This window comes from Malania oleifera, chromosome 2, assembly GCF_029873635.1.
Source record: "Malania oleifera isolate guangnan ecotype guangnan chromosome 2, ASM2987363v1, whole genome shotgun sequence".
Lineage (NCBI taxonomy): Eukaryota > Viridiplantae > Streptophyta > Magnoliopsida > Santalales > Ximeniaceae > Malania > Malania oleifera.
In genome coordinates this window covers 18,459,963-18,487,623 of record NC_080418.1, presented here as the reverse complement: position 1 = coordinate 18,487,623, position 27,661 = coordinate 18,459,963, and the positions used below count along the sequence as shown (strand labels likewise).

Genomic DNA, 27,661 nt, shown 5'->3' with positions numbered 1-27,661 from the left:
AACATATGGTTCAATCTACATGAAAGCCACAAATTTACAAATAATTAAGCATATGATACCTTTCCTCTGCTAATGCTCCAAGTGCAGTGACAAAAGTTTCCACCCGCTGTCACATGTAACAATCAAATTTTGAAGTCAATGCAGTAAATTCAACCCAAATAACAGAACATACAAAAATGTCAAATTAGAAGCTGCACTTCAGCCCAATGCTTAACTTGTGATATAGTGCAAATTAATACAGTATATAAGTAGAAATACAATGTCTAGAATGAGATAGCTTCTTGTGGAAATAATTCTCATTAATCATAACATAGGTACAGGTCTGTATAAATAGATGTACAGCAGAAGAATAGAAGGAAAGAACCAAAGACGCTAACTTCTAAGGAAACTAAATATTCTAGGATATTCACACATTTACAGCCGAGATTCTCTTAGAAAAATAGGAAAGTTGACTAAACAGATTTGAAACTTTCCAACACTCCCCCTCAAGCTGACTTAAAGATATCTTCCAAGGCCAGCTTGCTAATGAAGTTTTCAGACTGTATCTTCGGCAGTCCCTTTGTCAGTATGGCTGCTACTTGCTCAATTGTCAAGATATATGGCAGACAGATTACTCCCTCATCTATTTTCTCCTTAATAAAAAATGCTTGTCTACCTCCACATGTTTAGTTCTATCATGAAGAATTGGATTGTGAGCAATAGCTATTGCAGCTTTATTGTCACAATACAGTTTCCTCGGTAGTGAATTAGTAATCTTTAATTCTTCCAGCAACCTTTTGATCCATAGTGCTTCACAAATTCCATGAGCAACAGCCCTAAATTCTGCCTCTGCACTACTCCTTGCCACCACATTTTGTTTCTTGCTGCGCTATGTTACTAGGTTTCCTCCAACAAAGGTGCAATAGCCAGAAGTTGATCTTCTATCAGTGATACTTCCAGCCCAATCTGCATCAATGTATACTTCAACCTATAAATTCCCATGTCCTCCAAATCATAAACCTTTCCCTGGAGTCCCTTTTAAGTACCTTAGAATCGTGTACACAACATCAAAATGCTCAGGTCCTGGTGAGTGCATAAATTGACTTACCACACTTGTTGCAAAGGCTATGTCAGAACGTGTATGAGAGAGATAAAGGAGTTTCCCTACCAATCTTTGGTAATGCTTTCTGTTGATCACTTCTTCAGCCTTAGCTGGTCGGAGTTTTATGTTCGGCTCTATAGGTGTTTCTGCTACTTTGCACCCTAGCAGACCTATTTCTCCAAGCAAATCAAGCACATACTTGCGTTGGGAAACAAAAATTCCTTTCTTTGACCTTGCCAATTCCATACCAAGAAAATACTTCCAAGTTGCCTAAGTCTTTCATCTCAAATTCCTAAGCAAGGATCTTCTTTAACCTCTCCAGCTCATTGCTATCATCACCTTTCAGAATTATATCATCTACATAGACAATAAGGATAGCCATTTTACCCTCACTTGTGTGTCTATAGAACATAGTATGATCGGCTTGACCTTGGCTATAGCCATGACTCTTTACTACCTTCCTAAAGCATGCAAATCAAGCTCTAGGAGATTGTTTGAGTCCATACAATGATTTCCTCAATCTGCACACCTTGCCTGTGCCACCTTTCCCTTCAAATCCTAGCAGTAGATCCATAAAGACTTCCTCCTTTAAGTCTCCATTTAAGAAGACATTCTTCACATCTAGTTGATGTAAGGGTCAATTAGAGTGAGTTGCTAGAGAGATCAACACACGGATTGAGTTCATCTTGGCTACAGGAGCAAATGTTTCCTGGTAGTCAATTCCATATGTTTGAGTGAACCCCTTCGCGACAAGTCTTGCTTTGTACCTTCCTATACTCCCATTAGCCTTGAATTTTACTGTAAATATCCATTTACAGTCAACAGTCTTCTTCCCCTTCAGTAGGTCACCAATTTCCCAAGTGTCGTTAGCAATTAGTGCATCCATCTCTTCTTGAACAGCCAATCTCCATTCCGGGTGATCTAGTGCTTCCTGAATGATTCTTGGAATAAACAGATGAGAAACATTTGAAGTAAATGCCTTATTAGAATCGGAGAGTCTATGATAGGATAAATGGTTGGAAATAGGATGTGTGGTACAGGTTCTAACTCCTTTCCTAAGGGCAATGGGCAGGTCAAGATCAAAAGAATTATCCAAACAAGGATCTGGAGAAGAAAAAATACCTAGAGTATATGAAGGAGGACCAACTTGTGTAGGTGATGATTGTTGGCCTTGCTCTGGATTTGAAGAAAGAGCTCTATTATTCTGATGATTTCTTCTACTGGTATAAACACAAGCTCAGATGAGGGAATATTTGATAGTAATTCTCCCCCTGTTTGTGAATCAGGTATGCCTTGTATAGGTAGACTAGGATTTCCATTATTTTCGCCAGTTAAAGTATCGGTTTCCTGACCCTTTAAAGAGTGGATGTCAATGTCAAGGAAAACATTTGGAAGAGGCTTAGAGGTTTGTTAGAACTCATCTTCAGTTTCCTTTTTCTCCTGCTGAAGATAGTCATGGCCAAAAAAGGGCTGGTTTTCAATAAAAACAACATCCATACTGATATGAATTTTTCTGGTCAGAGGGTTAAAACATTTGTACCCTTTTTTATTAGGAGTATATCCAAGGAAAACACATTTTTATGCCCTAGGATCAAGCTTGGTTCGAAGATTGGTAGGTATATGAACAAAAAAAATGCATCCAAACACTTTTAATGGCAAGTTTGATGTTATTTGATATGTAGGAAACAGTTTTTTTAGGCAATTTAAGAAAGTGATGTATTTTAGCACTTGAGTAGGCATCCTATTAATGAGATAATATACAATTAAAATAGCATCCCCCCATAGATATTTAGGAATTTTCATTGAAAACATTAGGGCCCGTGCAACCTCTAACAAATGGCTATTTTTCCTCTCAACAATGCCATTTTGTTGTGGGGTGTCACGACAAGTAGATTGATGTTGAATACCCTTTGTTGAAAGAAACTTTCCTAAACATTTGTTAAAATATTCAGTACCATTATTAATTCTAAGGATACTGATTTTTGTTTGGAACTGGGTTTCAACCATATTATAAAAATCCTGGGAAAAAAATTTCAACCTCAGATTTGTCACTTAATAAGCACACCCAACACAAACGGGTATGATCATCAATAAACGTAACAAACCATTTCTTACCAAAAGTAGTAGTGATTTTTTAGGGACCCCAAACATCACTATGAGTTAAATGAAAAGGTTTAGAAGAATGATAAGCTTTTGATTGATAGGTGCTTGAATAACTTTTGGATATGTGGCAAACATCACAATGAAGAGAATTGCAATCCAGTTTTTTAAATAAGCTAGGAAACAAATGTCTTAAATAGAGAAAACAAAGATGTCCTAGTCTAAGGTGCCAAAGCATTATTTTGTTCACGTACAGAAACAAAACTAGTACTACTACTCAAACCCTAAGCTTGTTTATTGTTGAATAAAGTCTCATCGAAGTAGTAGAGTCCATCAATCATCCTAGCACTGCCAATCATCCTCCCTGAGAATTGGCCCTGAAATTCACAATGGGAATCAAAGAAAATGACACAATAATTAGAATCCCGTGAGAGTTTACTAACAGACAGCAGGTTACAAGCAAGTTTAGGGACGTGAAGGACAGATTTGAGCTCTATTTTTTCAGAGATTTGGACAAAACTTGTTCCAGCAATAGATGAAAAACTTTCATCTGCAATTCTAATCTTTTTATTACCAAAACAAGGAGAATAAAATTGAAACAATTGTGAGGTACTGGTTATGTGATCAGATGCACCAGAATCAATAATCCATGGTGCAAGATTTAAGCAACAAGGGTAGGCATTAGAGTTATCACCTGTTTGGGCCAATGAACCAGTAGGAAGATCAGAGGCAGAAGTAGATTTCAGCAGTTGAAGAAAATGATCCACCTGCTTAGCACTTAGGAACTTAGCTTCATTGGCTTTAGGGACTGCATGATTGCTGCCAGAGGGTCCAGATTTGTTGCTCTTCCAGTTTGCTGGCTTTCCATGGAGTTTCTAGCAATTTTATCGAGTGTGGCGTGGCTTATTGCAATAGTCACACCATACTCAATGCTTATCTTCCAACCTCCTTTGATTAGTTTAGGGCTGATGTGCAGAAATATTGGCAGTAGCCAAATCTATGTTACCAACAGCATGAGGAGCAGGATTATTGGCAACAAGTAGAGCAGTTTTTTCCATAGTCTCGTCCTTCTTTTTCTTCATCATCGCACTCCTTCGACAATCCTCTCGTTGTACTTTAGAAAATACTTACCCGAGTGGGGGTAGAGGCTATCTCCCTAGGATTCTTCCCCTTACTTCATCAAACTCATCATTAAGTCCAGCAAAGAATTTAAAAATTCTTACATTCTCCACCATCTTCTTATTGTGATTGCAATCAGAAGGATTTTTCCATTCATAATCATTGAATAAATCCAGATCTTGTCATAGGCCCTTGAGAACATTGAAATACCTTGTTACACTGCGGTCTCCTTGATAAGTATTGTTGATTTTCTACTGCAGTTCATAAATCTGAGAGTAATTCCCAAGGTCAGAGTACATCTGAGTCCCAGAGTTCCTTTGCAATAGAATAGCACATGTAATTAGCACTAATCTCTTCATCCATAGGATTCACGAGCCATGCCATCACCATGGAATTTTCAGCATCCCATATAGCATAAGATGGTTCAATCTTCTCGAGCTCCTCAGCTTCACCAGTCAAGTACCCTATCTTCCCTCTTCCACGAATATACATCCTGACAGATTGTCACCACCGCAGGAAGTTGGCCTCATTCAATCGTATATTGGTAATTTGGATAGAGTAAGGTTCAGAACGGGTAAGTATGGTTTCAGGTTTGGTTTCGGGTTTAGCTTTGTTTGAAGTTTCAGCCATGGCTACAACAACAGAAGAGATTAGGGTAGAGTTGAACAAGGAAGAAAACCCTATAGAAATTAGGGTCAGATTGGAGCCGCCAAGGGAAACTAGGGTTTACACAAGGCCAAGAGCCGGACCTAGCTCTGATAACATCTAGAATGAGATAGCTTCTTGTGGAAATAATTCTCATTAATAACATAGATACAAGTATGTATAAATAGATGTACAGTAGAAGAATGGAAGGAAAGAACCAAAGATGCCAACTTCAAAGGAAACTAAATATTCTAGGATATTCACACATTTACAGCGGAGATTCTCTTAAAAAATAGGAAAGTTGACTAAACAGATTTGAAACTTTCCAACACAATGCACAAACTTAAATAAAACGAAAGTGAGAAAAGAAAGAAATAGAAGAGCTCAACAAGTCAATGGCAACCAAAAAATTAAATTAAACCCATACATTCAGGATTGATTATAGATTTACAGCCATTTGCAACCAAAAAATATTATTTAATGAAACAGAATGTAAATACACAATATAACAAGTGCCAAAAAAATTGAAAAGGACTAATTGACCTTAAATTCAAAAAAGTGATCAAGAAATTTTTCTCCATCAGTCCACCCTCAACAATGAAAGGACTGTGCTTAAGAAAAACAAGCACTGACCTTTCCTTCTAAAGCTTCAACTACTGCAAGGGCATTTGCTGAAAGAGATCCAGGCATACTCTTCGCCTGCAAAAGCAAAAAAATGCAGTTTGACTAGTTGATTTAGGTGTTCATCCCAGATGATGAACATAATTAATGATCAAATTTCCACTCCAACTACAAAAATTCTAAAATTCAAAGCTGCAAATGTCATAAGGCCGCATTGAGCAACAGGTTGAATCATACAAGAGCAATTTTATCTCCAGAACTAAGTGAAACAGACTCCAGATTCTGAGGTTCTTCTACTTGAATTCCATTCTTCAACTTGTTGTGTATGTCCTGCATCAAGTGAATCCATATTGAGCCTCTTTTCAACTCATCCAAAAACTAGCCAATTAAGAGCCTCGGTAAGTTCAACTAAGAAAGCACAGCACGCAAGACGTACCAAGTTAAATAAGAGCATGTCCACAATAGAAGTAGCCGTTGTTCTCAACAGATGTCTATGCAAAATGACCTGCCAATCAATGATAGAACCAAACAAACCCACCCCCCACGCCCAAAATTTTTTTGGAAAACAAAGATGAGTAATAAATAAGAAGGATTTTACCTACATTCATCAAAAATAGCAATCTCAAATCTCAAAGAACAAAAAAGAAAGATGAAAAATTGTCACTCAAGGAAGAACTTACTGAAGTTGATTGATCATCTTCAAACAAATCCAAAGCTTTCTCATAAAGCTGCATATTTAAGAATGACTGGGGAAAAAAAGGGAAAGAAAGAAGAGGGAGAAGAAGAGGAAAAGGAGGAAGAAGGAGGAGGACCAGAAAAGAAGTATAGGAAGACATGGTTTAGTATACAACAGCTCTCAAATTCAACAAGAGAATAGCAGTATACCCAGCGCAGGAAAATAAATTTACAGCTGAGGAACAAAAATCCTGAATGTGAATTAAACAGCCTGCTGAGCCATGCTAACCTCATCAAGCTTCCTTTGCAAATGATCTAGCAAGCGTTTCATTTTCTCTACATTTTCTGTGAACAGCGCCTTTCTTTTCTCCTTCCATGAATTGAGCAGCATGGGTCTCAAATGGTTTGCTAAAGGTCTAAGAATTGTTTGGAGATCATCTACACCTGCCAAAACAGCCATGTCAAACTTGGATATGACACAGATGACTGATCGACGAATAATTAGAATAGATAAAATTATAGGTTTAGACCCAGCAGACCTTGTTCTTCAAAGTCAGGAACCAGCAACATAATCTTGTCCGTTACCCATTGATCTGAAGGAATACTAAAACTGTCACCTTTTTTAGTTTTATCCAATTCTTTCTTAGCACCTGTCTTTGAATCTGACCCTTGTAAGGAGGATGCATCCTTTGCTTTACGTTGGTTTTTCTTAGATTTATTATGAACAGGTTCCTGGTTATCAAGATCACTTTCAGCAATGCCTGCTTTTGTGTTCCCCACAGCTTTCCCCTTTTTCCTCTTTGACCCTTTCTCTGATGCCTGTTTATTACCACCACTCTGATTACCAGTTTCATTTGATTCTGCAAACTTACTTGCAGCATGTCCAACTTTAGCTTCCATGGTCAAGTGCATATCATCATACAGTAAATTATCAGGAGATCCAGAAATATTAAGTGTTTCCATCTCTCTCTCCACACGATCAAAAACATCCTAGTCAATGAGGTGACCGAAAAAATGCCAAGTATCAGAGCTTTAAAAAATAATAAAAAATAATAATAATAATAATAATAAAATTGTCTGGCTTCAAGAACTTCATTGTTTAAACACAACACCTAGTACACAAAGCACCCACACCATAACAGGTGTCTGGGGAACTTACCTCCACTTCTGGAAGAATGTTCCATGACTTGACCAATTGACTGTAAAACCCTTACAGTTGGGTCCAGGCTTACCCTCCCAAAGCCAAAATGATCATATATCACTGGAGAATTCCATATTCACAAAGGCCAAAGTCACTACTCTATAATTCTTGCACCAAGTTCACACTTTAGACTGCATATACATACATGCAACACACCCAGGTAATCATTTACAGGTTAAAGAATAAGGGATGAGCATCAGAATCTTGGGTCTTCCTTTTTCTTGGGGAGGGAGAAGGGGGAAAGAAGGTGATACAAGATCTACGAAAGATGCCTCAAAGGCTACAAGTATTCACATCCATCTAAAGAACCCTCCCAAGTGTCCACATGGATGTCAAAATTCAGGAAATATTAACGGAAGCAAGAAACATATTTCCTTTATGTTATAGCCCTTTGGCTAAAACGGCCTTAAGGATAGGCGTCAGACCCTTGATTACCTTGACATTGCCAAGGCACGTGGTGTTGCCAACATGTGCCAAGGCAATAGCAGGAGATAGCCTGTCATGGGTTATCTTGTGGCATTCAATGAATTGACACTCTATGCTGCTAAGGAGGGAGCAAATAGGTGCTGAGTTGCTTACTCAACGTGGTTAGAGATGGACATGGTTGGGGTCATGATCTTTGACAAAGTTTCTACAATGGTTGGTTTTGGTTCGCATGGTCAAATGGTTTTCTCAGGTATATGTCAAGTGCCTCATTGACATATGGTGTTTGCTTTTATGTGGGATTAGTCATGGTTAAAGAGAAATTGTGCTTGACACAAGGTGCTGACCCGCAGGCTGTGTGCGGTGTCAATGACAAAGACTGCAATATTGACATGTTGAGCATATAAGGTGGTTACTTGACAGTTTTCTTTTGAGGGCTGATGCATGCTTGTTTGAAGAGGTAACTCATGGGTTGAAATATGGCAATGTTTCTAGCCACATATTTTGTAGACATAGTCGATTATATGCTTTACTGGAAAAATGCTGGCTGTGTCCAGCACAACCTAGGCAGTTGGGATAGTCAACTGCTGACCCAAGACAATTGGGGGAGTCAACTGTATGTATAGATATGACATGTGGGTGGCATAGGACATCAGAGGAAATTCATCCATGGTGTTCATACACGTCTTGAACGTGTAATCCTTCTCTTTGAATAAGAATAAGGTTGGAAGGTGTTGCTCATGTAATACTGTCGCCTTGTGTATTTCATACTTTCTTTACACACTTGCAGGATTAACCGATGAATTTGAATTGTGTATCATTATCTTAACCAAGTGATACTTGGTGCCATCACAAAGTCAAGCTGAGCGAACTTGGATCCTGTGACAATAGGGCTGATGTAGCCTAAACTTTTTTCCAACTGCCACGTGTATAGATTAGACAAGAACAGGTTTGCAGAACTAATGAATCCATCAAACATAATTGATTTTGATATTTAATCTTCCATTTATTAAATAGGATGGTGGGTAGATACATATTCATATATAATCCCACAAAAGAGATTTACAATATCACCAGAGGGGACAAGAGGAATAGGAGCTAAGACTAAGTTGACCAACAACCTTGTAGATTTTGTTGTCTTATCAATGCAAGGGCGTTATTACCTTTATAAAGCCACTGCTAAACACATAGGACTCCCCCAGAATAAGTGCTCTATTTGACTGGGGGGAAAAACAATAAACAAACAAGTTAGTCAACAGATAAACCAAAGGCACACATCAATAAGAGAGCAGAATGTCACCTTGAGGGCCGACTGAACAGAAGGACAAAGTGACAAAACCTTAGATGCATCTTGTGATCCAAAGGATGCAGGTAAAACAGAAAGAGAATCAATCCTGCAGTTACCCATCCAAAACAAAAATATAAAGCTATCCCAACAATCACTTCACATAATAATATTTGATGTTAAAGCTACATTTACATCAGAATTGTTATATTAACATTTTACCTAAAAGCTTAAGCTATTATTAGGTTGGGGGCCAGCAATGCATATCAAGCTTGAACACTCCCCCGCATGTGCAGGCCAACAAAACGAGGAGAGATAAACACACAATAAATAACACCCATGATAGGGAACACAGTAATATTTTTAAACACCACATGATAAACGCGGGCAATAAGACTAGAATCCAAGACGTCTTGGTAAACAGCTTTAATACCATGTTAGATTACTACTTTACCTAAAAGATTAAGCTATTAGGTTGTGGGCCAACAATGTATATCAAGCTTTAACAAAAACTAGTCCACAGAAGGACCTCGTTGAATTATTAAAGCAGTCCCAAGTTTCCCAACAATGACCAGACAAAACAATATCATGTCAAAGCTGCTTTTCCATCTAAACTAATCTGCACAGCATTTCCTGAATATCGTATATTACAATGCTGAAGCTAATATGGAAGAACAAAATATCAGGTGGATTAAATAAAAAGAAAAATCATTATTGTCAAGTTTTTCAGATTGATCCCTAAAATGGGAATTTGTGAAATTCAAAGGAGCCGTTGTTAAAGTTAATTTTGACAGATCCAGTGAGCAACATGTAACTGGATTCCAGAGAGTCAAGTTTTGGGAGAAGGGATGACTTTTAAAAATCATAAGCCAACTGCGCCAACTAGGCCTCAAAGCTCTCCGCCTAATTACAGAACTTATGAATATAAGAAAAGCTATTGTTCGAGCCCACTCAAAAATTGTTAAAAATGGGAAGAGTAGGACTCAAAAAGATGTTTTTTGGAAAATTGGCCCTACTTCTCATGGAAGCAAAGAGCATAACAGCATAATTTAATATTGTATTTTATGCTTACGACCCCCAGAAAGAGCAGTGATGCTGTGATCATTCCAAGGTTCTAGAATAAAGTTCTTAGCTAGAGACTTCAAAACCAGTGAGAGATGCCTAGACAGCAAAACTAAAAAGAAACATTAGACTATGGCCCTTACCAGCTACTGTGCTCAATAGCATCCTCTGCTGCAGAATCCAACATCTCAATCATTGAAGGGTGAACAAATATAGTAACAAGAGGGATGCCCTCAGGATACCTGGACTAGAATGGAGTGCATGACCACAATTTTGATTAGATAACAAATACAGAACAATCCTTAACAGATGTATTCACTTCATAGAACTCCATGACCTAAATAACCCAGAAAAACAACAAAACAAAAATCCATAAGATACCTGCAAGTGCTGGACAGGCTGGGGAATTCCAAGTTTGTGCAGTACTTCATAGTTGATAAAAGAATTCTGCAGGGCAAGTAGGGCCAACAAACAAGTTAAAAAGCAAGATAACTCAGATTCTGAAGTTAATTCTTTCGAATTAGAATAATATAAAAAATTCATGGTAATTCAAAGCAAAGCCAATATGCCCAACCTTAAGCCATTGGAAAAAAATTTGCACTGAATGGGATTGAATAGGGATAAAAATGGACCAGTTACTCAGGTAAAATTGCCAGTCCTGAACCCAATAAAGTGGGTGTGCAAGAGATGCATAGGCATGGGGGGGAGGTCTGGGATGAATGCATAAAACCCTATCTGAGTTAGGGTCCATAAGGTTAAAGAGCACCAAGCCTTGATTATATATGCATATATTAAATATCATATATGCCAGTCAGTATAGATTTTGTCATTGGTGTCCTCGTGTATAAATAGCTATAGGATATTGCTAGGACTACATCTTTTCTTCTCTGAAAGAGGCTGGCCCTCTTCCTGTGCACCACATCATTCATAGATCGCAAGTTAACTCAAATTGTTTTTTAGTCCCCCCCCCCCCCCCCCTCTTCCAAATGCACACACACAACCCATTATTTCTTCCTATTTTCAATATAATTTGGGAGGGGATGAAAGGGGTTTTAAAACTTAATACAATAACAGCTAACCCATATCCCATCCCCAGGACTTAATTTCCAGAATTTTGTCCATACGTTTGACCTTTCTTCTGCTGCTGCTCTTATTTTTCTACAAAGATGCCCCACTCCACCCAAAAGCGACCTAATGCTTCGAGTTCTAGCAGGTTCTGGAGTAGAATTTCTCAACAGGATGGGTCAAGATACAAACATCCCATCTCAGACCCAGTAATGCCTTATTGTGATTTCCAGAGTTGAGTTCACCAAACCGGTATGTCCAATTTAGGGTGGGAACTCTCACGATAGCCCACCAACATGACTCAAAACTCAATGTGTAATTGGCAGGTTTGTATTGCTTTAATCTTGGTTCAGGTTATAATCAAGACAACATGATTAAGATGAACAGAAAATATCATCACGGTGGTTATTCAACTTGTTCCCTGTTCAATAAATAAGCAAACCTGGGCCCCAAAGGTCAACCAAATGGTTTGAGCATGGGGAATCTATGTTAAATGTCTCAGGTTCAAACAAAGGGAAGGGATAATAAGGGGGGTTGGGATGAGAGACTAACCCATTGTGTAATTCAGGCCTAGTAAGCCTCCTAATTTACCACAAAAATATATATAATTAGCAAATGCAATTAGCCAGATCACATAGCTGGAATTAATATTGGGTTAAATTCAGTAAGAAGATTAACATATCAAGTGCTAAGCACTTCGGAAGAGATGTTTCATATTGGATTTCAAGGTTTTGACAGGAGAAAGGATGCTAGAATTTTGTGGAGTTGTGCTTTAATGGCCATGGTGTCATGCATTTGGTTAGAGAGGAATTCAAGAATTTTCCAGGGTCAAATTCTACTGGGGTGTTTTCATTGGGAGAGGGTGGTTTTCCTATACCTTTCTATGGGCATGATGGGTGGGTTCTTGTCCAAGAGTTCAATTTTCCATTTAGTGATTTGCAATCTTCGTTGCATTGATTATGTTATGACTTTTGTTGTGCACTTACAATTTTGTTTTTTCTTTGATGCATGGACCATGGACTTCTGGTCCTATGCTTTGTCTATTCTCTCTTCAATAAAATTTTCTTTTCTTATAAAAAGGAGATGTCAAGTGCTATGACATGTTTCAAATTCCTAATAAAGTTTTATCATGGTCATAGAGTTGTTTTTGAAACTGCATTTTTTAGGAATTTCTGGGGCAATAAGCCACAAGGAAACAACAGAATTGTGTCTGAGAAAGTTAACTATTAAGTGTTCTCCCCTTGTTCCACAAGAAATACGCTTACACATTAATTCTAAATACTCCATAAATATGAGGCTAAGCCATTACCAAGGATGATAAGAGGCCACTCTAAAGTTATGGTAGAGTTAAGGGGGAGTTTCTGGGTAACCGTTAAACCTTTTGACACTTCGAGATAGACTAAGTAGATTAGATTAACTGTAGGAGGAGGCCTTGGTTAATAGTTATCAAGCATTTGGATTTTGAAATGCCAAATATAGTGTTGGGGTAAAATGTTATATCCCAGTATTGTATTGTTTAATATCCCAATATTTTCTTTTACCCTTTTTTTTTGGGTACTGTTTCTCTACACTATAGTCACAATCATCCATGGCCATAAACCCATCTGTGTGAACAAAGTTATTTCTTGTAATTTTTATGACTCATCCTCTTGATTCAGCATAACATTAAGTTTACAGGCATTTATTATGAAAACAACTAAAAATCAACATTAAACTGGTGAGTTTGGATTCTGCTAATTGGAGTTGCTTCATGAATGGGTAACCATGATTACCCCCAAGGTTAGACAAGTTACGATGAGAATTAAAAGGTATAACCCATTAAACAGATTAAAAATCATTCAATGACAAAGTTGTGTTGACCCATTCAGGGGCAGATGCATAAAGGTATTCGGTAAAGCTTGATATACATTGTTGGCCCACAACCTAATAGCTCAAGCTTTTAGGTAAAGTGGTAATCTAACATGGTACCAAAGCTAGTTACCTGGAGGTCCTGGGTTCTAGTCTTGTTTCCTGCGTTTATTGTGTGGTGTTTAAAAAATGATTGTATTCCCTATCGGGGGTGTTAGTTATCATGTATTTATCTCTCCATGTGCTATCGAGCTGCACATGTGGGGGAGTGTTAAAGCTTGATATACACTTTTAGCCCATAACATAACAGCCTAAACTTTTAGGAAAAGTGATAATCTAACATTTTTTCTGATAAAAGAAAAGGGTACCTATTGGTCTAGTTATGGTCAGATGTTATTCTTCTCATTCATAATCCTCTCCTCTCAAACCTGAACCCTAACATGCACCTACACAAGGCACACATGGATTGGGATCTCCACTTTCTTATTTTACATGCTATGTCTACGGCCATTAAAGGACAGGTAATGAGCAGTACTATATATCTCTAATGATTACTTTCTTAGGTTCTAAGTTGGCTTAAATTTTACTTTTAATTTATTTTGAGTAAACATATTTGACTTTGTTCTTGCGTACTACTTTTCAATGGAATTTTATCTTTTAAACAAAAGAACCACGTACAGTTGTCCTTCAAAGAAACAAAAGAAAAGATACAAAAAATTACCAAAAAACTGCCCTCCTAACCCTTTTCTATGGCAATGTTTAAAGGCCTCATTTATCGCCAGCGCTAAAATGGACGGCGCATGCAACTATGACAATAATTGTATACAATGCATGGCATGTATTCCCACTAGTTTAAACAACAAACAAGCAAGTATCAGAATGCTACGTTTCAAACTTTGACCTAAGTTAACATGTCAGTTATTCTAATGTGAAAACAATTTTAGAAGTTCATAGGATTTTAAATATATGAGATTTATAATACATGACTCTTGCAATCATTTATATAAACCATTGAATTATTTCATACAACAACCATGCAACTTTTAAGACTTTGGTTCGGGATTCATGGCAAGAGGAAGTGGAGAGAGGTTGGGATGGTCTTAGATTCATGAAGAAATTAAAAAAGGCTGAAGGAAAATTTGAAACTTTTGAATACGGGGGGAGTTTGGTGATGTTAAGACTCATAAAATCTAGTCTTTTAGGCGAGTTGGCAGGTTCGGATAGAAAGGAGGTGGAGGTAATGTTGTCGGACAATTAGAAGGCTAGAAGACTCTCTATTAAAAATGAGTTGGAAGAGGTGATTTTTTATAAAATAAGGCGTTGGAGGCAAAAGACTAAATTTAAGTGGGTGAAATGCGGCGATTATAGTTCCTCTTTTTTCAATAGATTAGCCAATGGAAACAAGAGGAAGATTTTGATTAGGGAGCTAGATTTGGGGGATGGGAAGAGTCCTAATGATCAGCAACTGATATCATCTATTATTACTAGCTTCCTTCGCAATTTGTATCCAGAGGATAGTCATAATAGACCTATGATCAAGGGTTTAGATTGGGATCTTATCTCTGCTGATCAACCACACTGCTTAAAGAGACCATCTGATGAGGAGGAAGCAAGGCTGTGGTATTTGGGATGGATAGAGATAGGGCACTAGGTCCAGATGGATTTAACATGGCTTTCTTTCAAGATTGTTGGGAGATAGTTAAGGCTAATTTGATGAAATTTTTCACTGATTTTTTGGGGATGGGATTTTGAGCAAGAGTATCAACTCCAACTTTATAGTCTTGGGCCAGTTTGGTATCTACTTCTATTTCTATTTCTATTTCTGCACTATATAGAAACATATTATAAAAATGCGTCTGCTTATTTTGACAATTCTCTATTTCTGTTGTTGGATCTCAACTATTTGTAAAAAAATTTGAAAACCAGATTCTATGGTTTTCAATTGTTTGGCAACCTATTACCAAAAAAATTTTAACTTCTTGAAATAGGTTTTTTGAATTAAATCATTTATTTTATATACACTTTTTAATTAAACTTAAAATAAAATGATCATATGAATTTAAATAAAATTATAATATATATAACCATAAATTTCAAAAAATAATAAAATTCAATTACAAATATTTTTAAAACTTTTCAGCTGTCATGTACAATAAGATTTTTATAGCAAATTGAATTTTGAAAATATAACAATTAAGTAAAATAATTATAATAATTTATTTTTATTATAGTATTTTTAATTTGCATTATTTTGCACTTTTATCATTTGAATCACATATTTTAAAAATATTATCTTATTTAAATACGAAAATGAGCATTTTTTAATTAAAATTTTAATTCATTTTTGCTTTACAAATATTAACTAAAAATAGGTTGCTAATTTCTGGTTTTTAGTATCGGTATATGATTTTTTGTTTTCGTTTCTAATTTTTGTTTTTAAAATTTTTTACGATGATACCAAATGGCCCCTAAGAAAGCTAGATGCCCAAGGTTGAGGACATTAGATCTATTAATATTGTCTCTAGTGTGTATAAGATTATCACTAAAGTCTTAGCTAATACTAATAGGTTGAGTGCAGTGCTCAATGATATTATTTCTAGAGCCCAGAGTGCTTTTGTTTTTTTTTTTTTTTTTTGGGTGGGGGCGGGGGGGGTGTTGGGGGGCTAATGAGGTGGTGGAGGGCATCTGTAGGAATAAGAAGAGGGGGTTCATTTTCAAACTTCAAAGTAGATTTCAAGAAAGCTTATAACAGAGTGAGCTGGAGTTTCCTGGATAAGGTCTGAGAAAAAGGGTTTTGGAGAGCATTGGTGTAGGTGAATGAGGGGTTGTTGGTCTAATGTGTGGTTTTCAATTATTGTTGGTGAACCTAAATCTTGGTTTACTACTTTGAGAGGCATTAGACAAGGAGACCCGTTATCCGCCTTTTTTGTGTGTAATTGTAGCTGATGTTTTAAGTAGGATGATAGATAGGGCGGTTGATAGAGGGTTGGTTAAAGGATTAGGTATGGGGAATGAGGGGGTGGTGGTTTCTTATCTTCAATTTTATAATGGTACTATTTTATTTCTTCATGATCATAACCTTTTGTTTAGAAGAATTTTGGGTATACTTAATGTTTTGAGAGAGTTTCTGGGCTTAAGATTAATATGGGAAAAGTCATTTAACAGCCCTACATGTACCCGATGAGAGAACTAGAGATTGGGCAGCAAATGTGAAGTGTGGTTTATTGAATTGGTCCCTAACTTATTTAGGGGTTTCACTAGGGTGGAATTTTGGACCCCAATAGTGGAAAGGAATACAAAGAGATTAGACGGTTGGAAGGGTGCCATTTTCTCTTCTGGGGGTAGAATTACGCTTATCCAATCTTGTCTCTCTAGCATTTCATTGTATTTTTGAAGTTGCTAGCAAGCTTAAGAGAACTATGAGAGATTTTGTGGTCTGGTCTGGTCTGGGGGTCATAGGGACCATTTAGTAAGTTGGGCGGAGGTTTGTAAGTCTAAAAAGGAAAGGGGGTTGGGTCTTAGTAACTTGGTGTCTAAAAAATACACCGCTCTTTTTGCTAAATGATTGTGGCTCTTCCCTAAGAAGATAATTCCCTATGGCATAGAGTTATTTGTAGTAAGTTTGGGTTGGATGAGAATGAGGGGATACCAATGCTAGCTTGAGATGTTCTTTGAGGAGTTTATGGGGGTCTATTTCCCAAATTTACTCTATTTTCACCTCTCACACAAAATTTGTATCGGGAGGTTCCTGGATTCATTTCTGGAAAGACACATGGATCAGGAACGATTCTTTTTTTACAACTTTTCCTCATCTTCTTAGATTGTGCTCCAAACCAAATGAAGTTATCTCTTTCTTTGTGAATAATGGGAGTGGCTTTCTGATCTCTTGGAGTCTTCATTTCAAGAGACCTCTAAATGATAGGGAGATGGTGAGGTTGTCTTCCTTGTTGGCCGCATTGAACAACTGCAAATTATCCTTGGGCAGGGATGTTCGTTCTTGGTGTTTGGGTCATTCGAGGGTGTTTTCTTATAAATCATTCTTTGAGTTTTGACCTATTCAAACTCTCCCTTACCTCTTTATCCTGCTATTTGGAGGGTTAAAATTCCCACAAATATCAAAGTCTTTACTTGGTTAGTTGTGCTTAGCAAAGTTAATACTGATAACTTGCAGCAGATTAGGAGACCTTTGAAGGCGCTCTCACCGAATGTTTGCATGCTCTATTATAGGAAGTCCAAAACAGCCTCTAATCGCTTTTTGCATTGTGATTTTGCATGGAGGATTTGAAAAAAATTGCTCAATTTTATGGAAAAGAGTTGGGTTTGCCCTTATTCAGTGGAAGATTTGTTAATCGCTTCTTTTGCAGGCTTTGGAAGAAGGATAGGGCAGCTCTATGGAAGTGTAGCAAGTATGCAATTTTATGGGGTCAATGGTTGGAACATAATGCACAGATTTTTTTCTAGGAAGAAGTTGAATTCGTTTTTGGTGTGGGAAAATAGTCAGTTTACACTTCTTTATGGTGTGTCAGGTTTGGAATTTTCTGTGAAGCTAGCTTTCAGGATTTAAATAGGGATTGAAAAAACTGGCTGGATTGACTTTTTTTGTCGTTTTAGTTTTTTCTGGTTTGTTCCAGATTTTTTTGGGAGATGTCTTCTCCTCCCCCCTTGTAAATTCTTTCCCTAGTAATGAAATTTCTTTTGCTATAAAAAATTATTTCAGTCTACAACAACAAAACAACAAGAACCAAGCCTTAAATCCCACTAGGTGGGGTTGGCTACATAAATCTTTTTCCTCCAGTTTGCACTTGATGAAGTATTTCAATCTCAAATCAAATAAAAGTGATACAAAGCTCAACATATCGCTTACAGTTTAGTTTCCATAATGTTTACAATCCCAATCTCAAAGGTAGCAGTACAGACATGCGCAAAAAAATCATGAGATATTGCAGAAAATTGAGTTAGCACACAACCTAGTACAAATATCACCCTAGCACACAGCATCAAGTAGTTATAAACGGAGTTTATGTACCTGTTCCAACTCTTGTTTTCCCCTATTTTCACATATTTGGAGTGCTAAAAAGCTTCCCAACAGATTAAGGCTTTCATTTGGTTGACTGTGCTTAATAGAATCAATACTAATAATCTGTTGCAAATTAGAAGACCTTTGTTATTTGATTCTAAGTCGGCTCCTCATTTGTTCTCACATTGTGATTTTGCTTGAGCATCTGGGATAATTTATTTGGCATGTTGGGAAAAACCTGCGTTTGTCCAGCGACGGTGGATGGAATGTTGGCTATCTCATTTGAGGGCTTCGGAAGAGGATAGGACTGCTCTGTGGAAACGTGGAATTTTCACAGTGTTGTGGGGTTTATGGTTGAAGCAAAGCACACAGATTTTTTCAGAGATAAATTGAGCTGACTCAGAGAAGATTCATTATTTGGCTTCTTTATGGTGCGTTGCCTCTAGTTGCTTTAAGGGAGTGAGCTTTTTGGAAATTGAGCAAGATTGAAGAAATTTTTCCATAATTTTTTTTGGGAGATGTCTTATTCTCCTCTTTGTAAATTCTTCTTTTTCCAATGAGATCTCTTCTTTTGCAATCAAAAATAAATAAATAAATGGAATTTATTCACAGACATAAAAATGTACATGTGTGTGGGGGTCTGATGTTCGTAATATTTCACACAATTGAGAAACTAGGACTCCAAACCTGAGAGAGGAAAGAATCTATACATTCCTTCTGAGCAACAGCAAAGACCTGCAAAAATATTTATACCCTGTGAAAATAAGTATAACAACAATAAAATATAACCCTTATCAAAGCTAGGGCAGACATTTCAACCACCAAAAATAAAAATACAAGTAAACAGTTCCACAAATGTTATTGATTTTCATGCTTGGCAGGAATAGAGTTTGAGGGGAAAAATAGGGTGAATAGTTGCCTTTCAAAACTTCCCATACAAATATCACTCCCTCACATATCCCCCACTGTTTTCTCTCAGCATCATTGTAATTTCTGGCACATCATCCCCCCCCCCCCCCCCCAAAAAAAAAAAAAAACAAACAAACAAAAAGAAAAAAAAAATCAAACCCTCATTTAACAACTCACCATCTCCCTCTCAGTCTTAACTCTGTTAAGTGTAAAAAAGAAAAAATAAAAAAGAAAAAAGAAAAGGTTCCTATCCCAACCTGGGGAGTTTAAGAAATGAAATTTAAAAAATTCACTATTGCATTAGGACTTGCACCTAAAAAAAATAAAAAAATATCATCATACATGCCACCCACAGTAATAATAAAAAATATATTAAATGCAATAGGCGAATAACAGAATAAACACTAAACAAAATGTGAAGTTTCACAGATTATGTTTCATACAGCTGGAGTCCAATGAACTCCTGCACGAAGCGATCCACAGATCCTGCCTTCCTTCATCATCCCATTAAACATGGATTGAAAAAAAACACCCTCAACAGCCACACCACCTGCCCCCTCCATTTCTTGCAGCAGTTGCTGTAAGGAGCTCCACAACAATGACAAATTTGTTGGAACTGTGATACCTCTTGCAGCACCACGAACCATGGCACTAACCCGAGCAACATACGCAGGAGTATACAACTGCCCTCCTTCAAGTCTACCTTTCACCTGAATTTGTAAATAAACCAGATTAGTCGTGCTCTTGCCCATGGCTTTAATTATAGACAAATTGTAAATTTCAGAGAAATCCAAACAAAGCATATTGATGCTGTGTTTGGTAGCATAGATTTCGAGCCTTGGATTTGGTTTTGGATGGATTTGAAAAAAATTCAATACAATTTTGTATTACATCTTTTTCAAATCTTTACAAATCCAAATTCAAAACCCCTCGCAAACATAAAGTGAAAAAATTAGGGACAATCAAAACCACTTGAATCTAACCAGTACTAACTAGCATTGTCACCACCAATATAAAAAGTTATACCAATGTTTAAAATCGCAAAGAAGTAGGAAAACACAATACCATAGTCCCTAGGCGTGGCTCCAGCATGGATGCAACCAACTCGGATCCCACATGAAGCTGTGCAGCAAGTTCAGCTAAAGCAATCTGACTGCATTCCTGAAGCCTTTCATTAATTTCTTCAGCTACAGTATCCCAATATGAATTGGAAATTATTTCTCCCTGAACTAACATAAGTCCTGAATCGTCAGAAACTACACGTCCGGCTTGCTTCTCAACATGATACAAATCAACCCCAGTTATGTCCGCAAGGTCAATCAAGGAAGCACGCCCTACTCTCTTAATCTCCATTACCATTTCATGCCTCAGTTGGTCCTGTTGCCCATACATAATCGCATTAAAAGAACAACTAGCGACGATAAAATTAGATGGATGCATTTATAAATGACGAAAAGTGCCCCAAGTAAAATTAAAATCCAAACCACGTTTGGATGCTAAGAAGACATGGAAAAAATATGAAATGGTGAATCTCGAATTCAGGTCATTCTCGTCCCCAACTCAGCTTTTCCAATTGTTCGTAATCGGCTGAGACTCGAATACAGCGAAAAATCTAAGAATTGAAATTTTGGTTCATTTTCTTTCACTGCAATTTCTCAACAACCAAACAGAGCAGATGGGAAGAGTGGCAACAGAGAGAAGGGTAGAGAGAGCGAGAGAGAGAGAATAGTACAGGAGTGATGTATTCCTTGCCGGAAACGGTGTGAAGAAGATCGAAGTCGATGATTTGAAGCTCTTGAAGCTTTTGCACCAATTCGACGACGTTCCTTTCAGATAATCTGACGCTCGACTTCGCTTGCTGCGCGGATTCGAATTGTCTCTGCAATTCCAGCAATTCTTCATCCATGATCAAATTTCAGTCTCCCGAGAGAGAGCGAGCGAGAGAGAGAGGAACAAGGTTTTTCAGTTGATTTTTCGAACTTCATAGTTCGAAGTTTCGACCCGAATCAGTAGTCGGATGTTAGATTTTCAGTCATTCGGGTTTCGGCCCATGTAAATTGAGCCTTCTTCATCACCTTAGCCCACTCACCCGCTGTTTGGGCGATGCTACAACATCATCGAGCCCAACATGATGGGCTCAATAATATATAATATTACTGAAATTTAGAGAAGAATAGTAATGTGTTTTGCAAAATATTGTGAAAGAATATTTATGGGAGTCAGAAAAGTTTCTGTGGCATATGCCAATTTTTTTTAGCATTTTGTAGTAATGTTTTGGAAAATGCAAAATGTATGGTTACATTCGGTTTGTCGAATGCCTATTCTCATAAATAAATTAATTTTACTAGACTAGTTACAGTTATTTATATAAAAAAAATTATACTATTATTATAAAGTAAGCATAAATTAGGGAAAAATGATTCATATAATCGACCTCACTTAATGGGACTAAGGTTTGATTTTGTTATTGTTGCATTACTATAAAATAAACAAATACGAAATATTTTATAAGTTCATAATAAGCAATAGATGAGGAATAGTTATTCCTAATTTTTATGTTGAGAATATTTATTTCTTTTTTATTCCACGTTGAGTGGAGTAATTAAGAATATATACAAGGATTATATATTCCCTTGATTTTTAAAATTTAAACTATATTTTGTCTTATTTTAAAAAATAATTATTTCGTTGAACCAAACGAACCTTTAAAATGTAAGTGGTGTTGGGAGTAAAAACCAAAAACCGAACCGAAACCGAACCAAAACCATAAACGGTTCGGTTTTTCGGTTTTTGGTTTCGGTTGCGGTTTTCAAAAATAAAAAAGTTTGGTTTTGGTTTTGGTTTTGGTTTCGGTTTTATGTTGAGACCGAACCGAAAAAAACCAAAAAACCTATATATATATATATAATATGGCTAGTAAAAATATAGCATGCAATATAGCCATATAGCCACTATAGAAAATAAAAATTCTCAATAAATTTTTAAGAACTTTATGAAAAATAAAGGTTATTTTTGTTAAAAGTGCCCAATATATTTTATTTTGTTAAAATTATGAATTCCTATAAAAAATTAAAATTCTCAATAAATTTTCAACAATTTTATGAAAAATAAAGGTTATCTTTTTTGAAAAAACCGCAACCAAACCGCCACATTTTTGGTTTTCAATTAAAGCATAATTTTGGTTCGGTTTCGGTTTCGGTTCGGAAATCCCAAAACCAAAAATTTTGGTTCGATTTTGGGTTCTAGCCAAAATTGAATCGCACCAAACCGTATACAGTCCTAGTTGGGAGAGATATCAACAAACAACCACAGCGGAATAATTCTTCTTATATGCAAGCAAATATAATGTATTTCTACTTTTATGCATGCTGAAAATAGTAAGAAAAATAATCAAATACACCAAATCACAAGAATACAAACAATTTTTTACGTGGAAAACTTCCCTAGTGTGAGGAAGAAAAACCATAAGACCTAGTCCAGTTGAAACTTCCACTATCAACCAAATAATAGGTACACCATGTCTTCTTTAATCTCAATTAGAGGCTACAAATATATCTTATCAATATATCAACAATCTTGGCAAATACAAAGATAATTGGAGAGAATATACCAAATTTGTGGTTACTATTCATGGGAAAAAATCCCAACTCTTGAGCTCAAAATCCGATCTTCACCGTTCAGATTGTAGCTCCTTGAGTCATGAACCTCTCCTCCAAATTTCAGCTCGATCGGACCACAGAAGAAGTGGGATTGGAGTCTTGATGAAATCTGAGCAGCATAAGAAAAATCACATTTTTCTCTCTTTCTTTTTAGAAGTGACGGCTCCTCCCTTCTCCCCTCTCTTTTTTATAACTTCCTTTAGGTTTTCACACTAAAAGGCTGGACTTTGGACTTTTAATAAAGCCCACTTGGGCTTTCCTCCACATGGAAGGAAATAACCCAACAAATCTCCCCCTTTCTGACTATGTGAAGGGAATCATCATCCCGGCGATCGAACAACAAACTTCAAGCTTCTCCCTTAGTAGTTTCTTTGTTAACATATCAGAACCATTATCATCAGTGTGAACCTTCTCAAGTTCAAGTAACTTATCGTTCAACGCATCTCTAATCCAATGGTATCGCATATAAATGTGTTTTGATCTTGCATGGAAACTGAAATTCTTAGCAAGATGAATAGCACTCTGATTATCACAAAACAACACATACCTCTGCTGCTTGAAACCAAGTTCTCTCAAGAACTTCTTTGCCCATACCAACTCTTTAGTCGCTTTCGTTGCTACAATGAACTATGCCTCTGTCATAGAAAGAGCAATACACTTTAGAAGTCTCGATTGTCAAGCTATAGCTCCACCTGTAAAAGTTATCAAATAGCCCGAAGTAAACTTACGAGTATCCACATCCCCAGCCATATCTGCATCTGTGTAACCAACTAACAATGGTTGTTCGTTTCCCAAATCAAGTCTCAAACTGGAAGTGCCTCGAAGATACCTCATGGTCCACTTCACTGCATTCCAGTGCTCTCTTCCTTGATTTGACAAGAATCGGCTAACTACACAAACTGCATAGGCTATATCTGGTCTTGTGCAAACCATTGCATACATCAAACTTCCTACTGCTGAGGCATAAGGAAATCTTTCCATGTCTTCTTTTTCCTTATTTATAGAAGGAAATTTCTTTGTACTTAGTCTGAAGTGGGTAGCAATAGGAGAGCTAACCACTTTAGCTTTGTCCATATTGAACCTCTGAAACACTTTCTCAATGTACTCCTCCTGTGACAAATATAACTTCTTGGCACTCCTGTCATGACTGATTCTTATGCCAAGAATTTTCTTTGCTAGCCCCAAATCCTTCATAGCAAATGACTTACTCAATTGCTTCTTCAACTTGTCAATCCTTGAAGCATTCCTCCCAACAATCAACATGTCATCCACATAAAGTAGTAAGAAAATAAAATCATCATCAGAGAATTTTTGAACAAATACACAGTAATCAGAAGTTGTCTTATTGTAGCCTTGCTCCCCCATAACAGACTCAAACTTCTTATACCACTGTCTCGGTGCTTGTTTCAAACCATATAGGCTTTTCTTTAGCTTGCACACATAATCCTCTTTCCCTTTCACTCTGAAACCTTCTGGCTGCTTCATATAAATCTCTTCCTCCAAATCACCATAAAGGAAGGTAGTTTTCACATTCATCTGCTCAACTTCCAAGTCAAGACTAGCTGCTAAGCCAAGTACTATACGGATCGATGACATCTTTACAATTGGAGAGAAGGTTTCATCAAAGTCAAAACCTTTTCTCTGACCAAACCCTTTTACAACCAATCTAACTTTGTACAGTGGTCGTGAAGAGAACTCATTTGACTTCTTCTTGTAAATCCACTTGTTCTCCATAACTTTTTTTCCTTTAAGTGACTTCACTAACTCAAAGGTGTGGTTATCATGCAATGATTGCATCTCATCTTGCATGGCCTCAACCCACTCTGTCTTGTGTTCATCTTCCATGGCTTCTGCAAAACACTAGGGCTCTCCCCCGTCAGTCAATAACACATATTGTTCTGCTGAATACCGAGTGGAAGGATGTCGGTCTTTGGCTGACCTCCTAGATGGAATCTCTGGTGAAATCTCAGGCACTGTCAACTGCTCATTAGTCTCAACATGTCTCGGAGCCTGTAAGGGAACATCCACATCACCTCTATCCTGGTGGTCATCCTGAACATCATTCTCAACCTGATATGGAAAATTCTTTAGAGGAGCTGGATCCACATCAGTCAAACTATCACCTTGCTGAGACACAGATTTCTGTACCTTCTCAATATCCTGAATTGTTTGATCTTCTACAAATATGACATCTCTGCTTCTCACAATTTTCTTCTCAAGTAGATCATATAGCTTGTATCCAAACTCATCTTGACCGTAGCCAAGGAATATACACTATCGCGTTTTCTTATCAAGTTTGGACCTTTCATCTTTTGGAATATGCACAAATGTTTTGCACCCAAAAACACGCAAGTGATTATAGGAAACATCCTTACCTGTCCAAAGTCGGTCTGGCACATTAAAACTGTAGAGGAACACAGGGTGTAAGATTTAACACATGAACAACAGTGCTCAAAGCCTCCCCCCAAAAGGATTTTGGCAACCGGGCTTGTGAAAGCAAACATCTCACTCTCTCAACCAGTGTTAAGTTCGTCCTTTCTACTATGCCATTCAATTGAGGAGTTTTCGGAGGAGTCTTTTGATGCCGATTACCTTGTTGTCTACAATAATCATCAAATGGACCAGAATACTCTCCACCATTATCAGTCCGGATGCACCTTAGTTTCTTCCCAATCTGTCTCTCAACTAGGGCTTGAAATTGCTTGAACTCAGCCAACACTTGGTTTTTTGACTTCAAGGTATACACCCATAACTTCCTTGAATGATCATCTATGAAGGTCACAAAGTATCTAGAGCCACCAAGTGTTATCATCTTCATAGGACCACACACATCCGAATGTACCAAATCCAGTATCTCTGACTTTCTCGAATGAGGGGAATTCTTGAAGGAAACTCTGTTCTGCTTCCTTGACAAACAATGAGGACACATTTTCAGAAGTGTATATTTTAGTCCACATAGTAGACTTGTCTTCCCCAGCAGAGTTAATCCTTTCTCACTCATATGAGCCAGTCTCTTGTGCCATAACTCTGTTGTACCATTATCTTCCATTGCATTAACTATATCGTTGGAGATCTTTGCTTGCAGAACGTACAATGCAGAGTGCTTCATGCCTCGAGCCACAACCATAGCCCCCCTGGTGAGCTTCCACTAGCCATCACTGAAAGTGTTGTAGTACCCTTCGTCATCAAGTTTACTTGCAGAAATCAAATTCAAATGAATGTCATGAATATGCTTCACATCTCTAAGAACTAAACTCATGCCATTATTTGTCTTCAGATACACATCCCCAATTTTAATGACTTTAACCAAGCCATCATTTCCCATCTTTACTGTTCTAAAGTCACCAGATCTATAGGATGTAAAGAAATCCTTGTGAGATATAGCATGAATGGAGGCACCACTGTCAATCACCCAGTTGGTCTCATGGTATGCAACATTTATCATCTCATCATCATAAACAATGAGGAATTCTGCAGGAGTGGTGGTAGCAATTCTATCATCACCATCTTTGTCATCTTCATTCTTCGTTCCCTTCCCTTTCTCATTCTTGTTTTCTTTCTTCAATTGCCTGCAATATTTTTTGATGTGTCCCTTTTTTCCCGCAATGATGACACTCAACATTTGCAAACTTGTTGGACTTGCTTCTGCTATTATCTCTGTTCTTCGGACCTCTGCTCTTACTTCTCCCCCTATTTTCTGTAACCAAGTACTCTGACTGTGAAGAGGATCCTTGTGTTTTTTTTTCTCGCCTCTTCATTTAGCAAATAACTCTTGGCCATATCCATTATGATTGCACATTCTAGAGCAGAGTTTAGACAATAAAGTTCTGAGCGTCTCCCACGAGTCCAGTAATGAACAAGCAACCATAACCCTTGTATCTTATCATCAAACTTAATACCCATTACATCCAACTGATTAATAATTCTTTGGAATGTATTCAGGTAATCAGATAAATGAGTCCCGTCCTGATACCTCAAAGCCATCATTTATTTAATTAGAAACAACTTATTATTTCCAGTCTTTCTAGCATATAACTCTTCAAGCTTACTCCATATAAAACGTGCATTTGTCTCTCCACTAATATGGTTCAAAACATTATCATCTACCCACTGCCTGATATACCCACACACCTATCGATGTAACAAAATCCATTCCACATTAGACTTTTTTTTTTTTTTTTTTCTGATTTTTCAACACTAAACACCGGTAGGTAATAATCTTTCACATAAAGTAGATCTTCCATTTTTCCTTTCCATATGTGATAATTTGAACCATTGAGATTAATCATTCTACTAGTATTTGCTTCCATAACTCAAACTATCAACCTGACAATCTGTCAACCGGGCTTTGATACCACTTTGTTAGGAGAGATATCAACAAACAACCACAGCGGAATAATTCTTCCCCCTATATGCAAGCAAATATAGTGTATGCATGCTAAAAATAGTAAGAAAAATAATCAATCACACCAAACCACAAGAACACAAACAATTTTTTACATGGAAAATTTTCCCAGTGTGAGGAAGAAAAATCACGAGACCTAATTCAATTGAAACCTCCACTATTAACCAAATAATGGGTACACCAAGTCTTCTCTAATTTCAATTAGAGGTTACAAATATATCTCATCAAGATATCTACAATATTGGCAAATACAAAGAGAATGGAGAGAATATACCAAATTCTCGGTTACTGTTCACAAGCAAAAATCCCAACTCCTGAGCTCAAAATTCAATTTCCACCGTTCAGATTGTAGCTCATTGAGTTGTGAACCTCTCCTCCAAATTTCAGCTCGATCGGACCACAGACGAAGCGAGATCGGAGTCTTGATGAAATCTGGGCAGCATGAGAAAAATCACGATTTTCTCTCTTTCTTTTTAGAAGTGCCGGTCCCTCCCTTCTCCCCTCTTTTTTTTTTTTTTTTATAACTTTCTTTAGATTTTTACACTA

General features: G+C 37.1%; 1 protein-coding gene across 1 annotated transcript in view; it reads right to left on the bottom strand.

The window, feature by feature from the left end:
* The window catches only part of LOC131148917 (E3 UFM1-protein ligase 1 homolog), a 39,600-nt gene extending 18,546 nt beyond the window's left edge, over positions 1 to 21,054 (bottom strand). The window contains exons 1-15 of the mRNA XM_058098881.1: positions 20,784 to 21,054; positions 20,117 to 20,428; positions 19,495 to 19,761; positions 18,830 to 18,877; positions 10,594 to 10,659; positions 10,356 to 10,459; positions 9,166 to 9,259; positions 9,029 to 9,085; positions 6,781 to 7,231; positions 6,531 to 6,685; positions 6,247 to 6,312; positions 6,003 to 6,071; positions 5,804 to 5,896; positions 5,579 to 5,644; positions 60 to 106 (exon numbers count right to left, since the gene is read on the bottom strand). Coding sequence (XP_057954864.1) covers positions 60 to 106; positions 5,579 to 5,644; positions 5,804 to 5,896; positions 6,003 to 6,071; positions 6,247 to 6,312; positions 6,531 to 6,685; positions 6,781 to 7,231; positions 9,029 to 9,085; positions 9,166 to 9,259; positions 10,356 to 10,459; positions 10,594 to 10,659; positions 18,830 to 18,877; positions 19,495 to 19,761; positions 20,117 to 20,428; positions 20,784 to 20,957 — 2,069 coding nt within the window. The 5' untranslated portion in view covers positions 20,958 to 21,054. The remainder of the gene's footprint in view (positions 1 to 59; positions 107 to 5,578; positions 5,645 to 5,803; positions 5,897 to 6,002; positions 6,072 to 6,246; positions 6,313 to 6,530; positions 6,686 to 6,780; positions 7,232 to 9,028; positions 9,086 to 9,165; positions 9,260 to 10,355; positions 10,460 to 10,593; positions 10,660 to 18,829; positions 18,878 to 19,494; positions 19,762 to 20,116; positions 20,429 to 20,783) is intronic.
* Positions 21,055 to 27,661: the final 6,607 nt, after the last annotated feature.